General features: G+C 29.0%; 2 protein-coding genes across 2 annotated transcripts; both read left to right on the top strand.

The window, feature by feature from the left end:
* Window positions 1–1608: 1608 nt before the first annotated feature.
* On the top strand, window positions 1609–2538 carry PCYB_041040 (Pv-fam-b protein; the record flags this gene model as incomplete). The annotated part of the gene is made up of 1 exon (XM_004225255.1): window positions 1609–2538. The coding sequence occupies one exon, from the start codon at window positions 1609–1611 to the stop codon at window positions 2536–2538; it is 930 nt and encodes a 309-aa protein (XP_004225303.1).
* Window positions 2539–6316: 3778 nt separating this feature from the next.
* PCYB_041030 (Pv-fam-b protein) lies at window positions 6317–7669 on the top strand (the record flags this gene model as incomplete). The annotated part of the gene is made up of 2 exons (XM_004225254.1): window positions 6317–6391; window positions 6533–7669. 2 exons carry the CDS (start codon window positions 6317–6319, stop codon window positions 7667–7669), a joined length of 1212 nt encoding a protein of 403 aa, XP_004225302.1.

The following is a 7669-nucleotide window of genomic DNA, read 5'->3' as shown; positions in this document are numbered from 1 at the left end:
AATATTGCAAATTAGGTTATTAAGATAATGATGCTAAATAAGGAGGGTCCAGAGTTTTACTTTTGTCCTATATTTTTATTAGAAAATTTTTTATGCTCTTTTTTTTTTTTTTTTTGAAATCTTTGAAATGTCCTTACTCCTAACTCGTATATTTCTATTTTCAGTCTTTTGTTTGTGCTTAAGGTTATCTCTTTGGGAAAAAAAAAAAAAAAAATTCCCCTCTTTTGTGGAGTTTATATAGTATTAAATTATATTATATGAATAATATACCACATAGAAGTTAGAAGAATTTTGCCATAAATAAAACATGCATCCAAATGTTGCTTAGCAAAATTTTTATGGATAAAAGCAGGAAAAAAATAAAAAAGAAATATTTTCGACTGTAACTTTTAAAATAAAAAGGGTTTAATAACGCATTCCGTTGTAGATTCCATGTTTTATTAAAATTTTTCAGAAGATATTTTTTTGCATTTCTTTTGTAAAATTATATAATAACAAGGCTCTACAGTTGCATTCTTGAGCGATAAGAATATGGTGGTTATGCATAAAGGAAAATTGTCATAGCTTTTTTAAAAATATTTTTCTTCATCTTATTTTTTCTTTATTATATAGACATTATCGTGGAAAAGAAAAATAATTAATATTTTATTTTGTCATAACATTCCGTGTCCTTAAAATGGTATTTGCTCCAAATTAAGAATCTTTTAGTAAGACGTATTTTTTTTATCTGTAGAAAATTTCTTTTTGAATTATTTCCTATCATATGGGGTGCGCTGACCGTGGTGGCATAATAATATATACTATATATCTTACGTCTTTCCTACTTCTACTGAGTATTTTTTCGTTTCCTTTTCACCATTTTTTATGCCCCTATGGAATATTGTTTTTTGCAAAAAAAAAATAAAATAAAAAATAAAGCACCAAAACATTTCCCTGTTCTATAATTAGGTTGTTGATTATTAGTTGATGCTTATTTTAACAACTTTTTCAAGCAGAGATTACGCAAAATTACATTAATTAAAAATGGTTTCCTTTGTATATAAATTCTAATTTGAAAAGTAAGAAAAAAAAGAAAAAAATTTATATCATTTTTCCATATAGTTATCCTCAGTTATACGTATTTGTAACTTTACTTTTTTTTATGAAGAAATCCCAATTTAAGGGTTTTTTTTTACGATATATATATGAAAAAAAAAAAAAAAGGAGTTATCTAGACGTAAATTATCCCTTTTTATAACTCACAGAAAAAAATATGCTTAGACATATACGCGATTGCAATTTGTAGATTTATTTACAACCGATATAATTAAAAAAATAAGTCTTAAACCTTCCTCAAAATGATGTTCGCCATTTTTCCGAAAGCTTTCATGCTTGTCTTTTTGCCATTAGCATGGAACTGCAACAACGGCTCGGTACATATATATATATGTATATATATAACAAGATTTCAATTTGCCCTTTTTTTTGTTTATAAGTTGTTATTTTTTCTGAAAAAAATATACAACAATTCTTGATAGCGATGTGGCATTTAGACACTTCCTTTCACTAATAATCATGTGTTCTTTATAATTTTTTTTTTAGAGCTCATGTGGAGCACACTTAAAAAGGATGAATAGCGCTGCTGCTACATCCCAACCGAGAACTAGTAGACTATTAATAGCAGAAATAGACACGGAATTTGAATCACTACGTGATTTAGAATTTAACTTGTGGAAAAATAAAGAGCGAAACCGAGCAGATCAAAGTGATGTTGAAACTGCATATGAAGAATCCCTATCAAATGATGTGAAGAAAGTAATTTCATTACAAGGTGGAGAAAATTTAAGCTATTACATTGTCAAGCATATATTAGAAAAAATTGAGAACAAAGGAATATTAAAATGTCTGAAACATGAAGAAGAAATAGAAGAAAATCAGGAACAACTTAATCTTTTGAAGCAAAAAATATTGGACAGTAAAATGAATAATACGGAGGATCTGCAAAAGATGATTGAAGGATTAAAAAAAATTAATATGATGAATAAAAAATTAACAAAACTGAAGTTAATGAACGCAGAAGTACTTAAAATGATAGATAATCAGAAGAAGTTAAGAGAAGATGGGGGTTTTGTCCAAACAAAGCTCAGTAATACTGCGTCCCCCGCTTTGGATGGTATGAAGCGTATTAGTGAAAACAACAAAACTGTACGTAACCCTATACACATGCCGGATTCCAAAAATGAAAAAAAAAAATTTAAAAAGCACCGTCATATGGATGAATGTCAACAGGATCCAAATATTAGCAAAAAGAAATCTAAGATGATAAAATTTATAAAATACTATTCACTATTTTCCTTATCCTTTGTGATCATAGTATCCAAATATTCTTTATTTGGTTATGTTGTGGAACCTATTTTTATGTTTGCATTTGCTGTCGCAAGTATTCTGTTAATTTTTTACATCCTGATGAAGGTGTTGAGATATGACCTAAAATCACGTGGCATAAGAAAACCTCGTTTCAAGGATTACATGAAAAGCTTTATAAGATCTATAAAATGATTTATTAGCTTGTTCTATCATGGCTCTAATTTTTCATCTTTTGTTTTTTTACCAGTGGCAGCTAACTATTTTTGAAACTTTTGTAAAAACTTCTTTGGCTTAATTTGTTTCGAATTTTAATGTTTAAATTTTTTTTCTTTAATGGCATTTAAATGATATTTTCGTTACATTGGACATACTACGAGAGGGTACATTTTTATGTATACCCTTTTTTGTTTTGTGTTACCACACTATCAATTGGACAGCCGTGTACGCATGTCATCATTAGGGTTTACTTAAGCCTCCCCCAATGCGATAATTTTGCAGGCATACGTGGGCATATACATATATTCGAACTTTTACGGATTATACCTTTTTGCGAAATGGAAGTTTCTATAACGGTGTTGAATCGATTGGTTCATCCGTTTTTGTCCCCACCAATCGTATTCATTTGCTTTTTGTGTTTTTTTCGATTCCTAAATGATTTACCATTTCAAGATTTATTCAAAAAACTTATCTATATGTTTTAAAATTGACGCAAGTATGCCTTATTTTGATTTAAAAAAAGAAAAAGATACTTTTCACGGGATGAGTTATTCATGAAGGTGGTATGCATAATGATATAGACAAATTAGTGAGACCATCTTGTACGGAGCAGTGCCTTAAAGATTACGATAATTGGGCCCTTCTGATGGGTACCATTTGTCTATTTTTTACTCTTCTTTTGAATATATTAAGCGCAAAACTAGGAACATGTAAGAGGATTCTTTAGTTTTTTTTTTTTTTTTTTTTTTTTTTTTTTCACGAATTGGTTCTTTTATCTTACTTCATACATTTTTCGTTTCCCAAAAAAGTTGCCATGAAATGCAGTTTTAGATGCGTCTACTTGATGCGCTGAAGCGATGGCGCCAAGACATATTCACAAAGAATAACATAAGTGATGCATCTACAAAGCGATGGTATATATAGCGTTACGTATACTTATATTTATTATGATATCTTCTGCGCAAGTCTGTCCGTGTTAAACAAAAGAGCGATCAGTCATGCAGGACTGAGCAGATGCTTGTAGAGAAAGTGAACAACTACAGTGGAATTGCGAATGGTGCATTGAAATGACTACATATATATACACGTGTACATATGTACATACATGCGCATATTTCTAGACTGGTGCTACTGCGCCTACGTTACTGGAAACGGCATTTTTTTTTAACATTTATTAAAACCGTAAATGGAGTAGAGCCTGCTTTTTGTTAAACATATGAAACTGTTTAATAATCAAAGTGAGTGAGACAATGTAGAATACGCGTGACATATAATTTTTGCCACGAGAACATTTTTTCCTTCCCCTTTTTTATGAGTTCTAAAGATGCGCAGTGGAATGTACGACCCCTCCCTATTTGAATTGGCAGATATACCAGATGGAGGGGAAAAAAGGAAGGACATTCTCCGCATATATATATGTATATGTACAGACAGATGGAATGCAGTTTGATTAGTGAATATAACTTAGAAAAGGCTTCGTTAGGAACCATAAAAAGGAAAATTCCTTGGAAAAAAACTAAGCAAAAGAGATGTAACTATTTGTCCCTCTAAAAATATTTTTAATATAAAACCAAATTCGTGGATTCTTTTTACCACGTATGTTTTTATGTATAATCAAAATAGCGTTGGGAAGAAGAAAAGAAATGTATGAGTAAGCTATAGGTTCATATTTTTAATGTTAAAAAAAAAAAGGGAGGGGGAGGATTAATTCGTTCTGATCCTTACAAGTACCGCAATTTTATGTTATAATGGGTTACGAATTTTGTTGTTCCACTTATACTTTGTACAGTTTGGAAGTAAAAGAAAAAATGACAGATATGATATAGATGGATAGCGTTATTGTCATATCGTCTGAGTTACAGTTTGTTCGGGTGGTATATTTAGAATTATATATAGCTGTCAATGGGTCATTTATCAACGGTCTGGCAAGAACGAAATGTTGGAGGGGCCAAAGTTTATTTCTTGTTAAAGGAGTTTTCCCCCATAAGTATAAAACCAAAACGCTAAGGCTGTTAATGATTTACCTTTTTAATAAAGTGTGACTCGAATGATGAATATGCTTTTATGAAAGATGATAATGTACATATTATGAATTATTTCTAAATATTTGGCAATCAAAATTATTAACAAAATGATAAATTAACGCATTAACATGAACTAATGAAAAATATGACAAATTATATGCAACGACTTTTTGCAATTCTTAGAAATATTCTTTTTCTGGTATTTCTATTCGACTTTTCTTTTTTGTACTTAAGAATTATTCTCTTTGAAGAAAAAAAAAAAAAGATTTTTTTGAAATTATTTGATATAGGAGTATGAACAATGCTATTTTGAATGAAGTTTAAAAAAATGATGACTTCCTCGCTGTTTCGATTATACTTGAGAATTTAAGAATAAATTGATCCTTTTAAGGAAAAAAAAGAAAAAAAAAAAAAATCCCGCTATTGTGGAGTTTATATATAGTACTAAATTATATAATATGAATAATATACCCCTTATAGGAGTTAGAAGAATTTTGCCATAAATAAAATATGCCCCCAAATGTTGCTTAGTAAATTTTTTTTGGATAACGCAGGAATAAAAAGAGAAAAAAAAAAAAGAAAAAAAGGAAAGCCATTTTGCATTAAAATTTTAAAAATAAAAAAAGTTTAATAAGACATTTGGTTTTAGCTTTGACATTTTCATATGCCTTTTTAAGATTTTTTTTCACGCTTTTTTGTATAAAAACATATAATAAAACACGGGTTTATGAAGTAGTGGACTCTAACTATGGCTTTAAAATAATATATTGTATATGTAATGCTACATATTAACGTACGTTTTTAAAAAATATATATTTTTTAACTTATATTTTTAGTACACAAAAATTACCGATTCAGAAGAGTAGTTAAATATTTTTTTCTATAAAACTGCTATTTCATACATGCGCACTTAAAATTGTACGCGTTTCAAATTAAGAATTTGTAACAAGACGTGTAATATACAGTTATAAACATTTATGCACTCTTAAAATTCCCTTGATCGCGCTGTACCCATGTGGTTTATATATTTTATGCGTTTTCGGAATTGCCATATTCAATTTTTTTAGTTTGTGCACGGTTTTAAATGGTATCCATGGAATACATTGTTTTGGAAAAACAAAAAAAAAATATATCAAAAAGTTGCCCTGTTTTAAAATTAAACGATTGATTAGTTTATCTATTTTTTAAAAAGTTCTACCAATTTCAATTACGTAAAATTACATTGATATTATATTGTACTAATAAAAATGGTTTCTATATTATCACTAATTTGCAAAGTATGAAAAAATAAAATTTAAAAAATGCCTTTTCCTTTTGGGAATCCATAATTATTTTTGTTACTGTCTGGATTATATATATACTTTTGGAAAGCCCAATTTAAGAGTCTTTTTACTATGTATGATGAAAAAAATTGAAATAATAAAAAAGAAAAAAACTTATCTTCTGACATAAACTAGCAATTTTAATAACTCACAGAAAAAAAATCTCTATCATCTATCTATATAACTATATATCTATATCTATCTATATGTACATATATGTATATAGGTATGTATGAATATGAATAAATAGGTATGTATGCATATTAATATACAGGTATATATGCATATGAATATACAGGCATGCATATATGTACACAGATACATATATATATATGGGTGTACCCTCCATCATAGTTACATATGACAGATAACATTAAAGTAAACAAATTTTAAACAACAACAAAAAAAATGATGTTCTCCATTTTGCCGAAAATTTCTATGCTAGTCTTTTTGCTATTAGCATGTCAGTATGATAACAGCTTGGTATGTGTTATATGTATAATAACATTTAAACATGCTCATTTTATTTTTTTTAAAAAAGCATACAATTCTTGATAGGGATGTGACAATTAGGACATTTTCTTTCACAAACAATCATGCATTCTTTATAATTTTTTTTTTTAGAGCACATGTAGAGCAGATTCAAAAAAGGAAAAAACAATCCAACTGAAAACTAGTAAACAATTATTAGAACAAATCGACAAGGAACTTGAATCAATATTTAACTCAAAATTGAACTTGAGCATAAATAATGAGCCAACCCCAGAAGATCAAAGTAATGTTGAAACTGTGCATAAAGAGTCCCTGTCAAAAGATGTGGAGAAAGAAATTTCATTAGAAGGTGGACAAAATTTAAGCTCTTCCGTTGACAATGAAATATTAGAAAAAACTGAGAACAAAGAAATATTAAAAAGTCCGAAACATGAAGAAGGAATAAAAGAAAATCAGGATATATTTAATCCTTTGAAGCAAAAAATAGCAAACTTCCAAATGATTAATGTAGCAGATTATACAAAGAAGTTTGGGGAAACTTTCGAAAAGATTAAATCAATGAAAGATAAGGCATTGAGTGGGGGAATGACCAGTGTGATGGAATATCAAAAGAGGATAGATGAAGCACTTGAAAAAATTAATATGATGAAAGAAAATTTTATGAAACAGAAGGTAAAGGACGAAGAAGCACTTAAATTGGTGGATTATAAAAAGAAGATAGATGATGTATTTGAAAAAATTAATATGATAAAGGAAAATTTAATGAAACCGAAGATAAAGGACGAAGAAGTACCTAAAGTGGTGGATGATCAAAAGGCCTTAAAAGAAAATAGTGGTTTTATCAAAACAGAGCAGAACGCTGTTCTTCCCCCCTCCTTAGACAGTATGAAACCCATTAAGGCAAAGAAAATAGTCATACCTAACCCTATCGGAATGCTGGACTCTCAAATAGAAAAAATATTATTTAATACGTACAGTTACGTGGATGCATGTGAAGACAATCCAGATATTAGCGCAAATCAACTTAGGCTGGTGAAACTTAAGAAATATGGTATCATAATCTCCTTACCCTTTGTATTCGCATTATGCGGAGCGGTATTTTTTGCGGAAGAAAGTTTGCATTTTTTGACCGTTATATTTTTCTCCTTAGGCATAATAATATCTTTGTACAACCTTGTAAAGGTATTGAAATATGACATTAAAGCCCACGGTATACATAAGCCTGTTTTCATGGATTACTTGAAAAGCTTTAAAAGATGTATAACATGA

The sequence above is a fragment of the Plasmodium cynomolgi genome, chromosome 4 (genome assembly GCF_000321355.1).
Source record: "Plasmodium cynomolgi strain B DNA, chromosome 4, whole genome shotgun sequence".
In the NCBI taxonomy this organism is placed as follows: domain Eukaryota; phylum Apicomplexa; class Aconoidasida; order Haemosporida; family Plasmodiidae; genus Plasmodium; species Plasmodium cynomolgi.
Note: the sequence above shows the minus strand (reverse complement) of the source record. Positions and strands in the feature narration are given on the sequence as shown.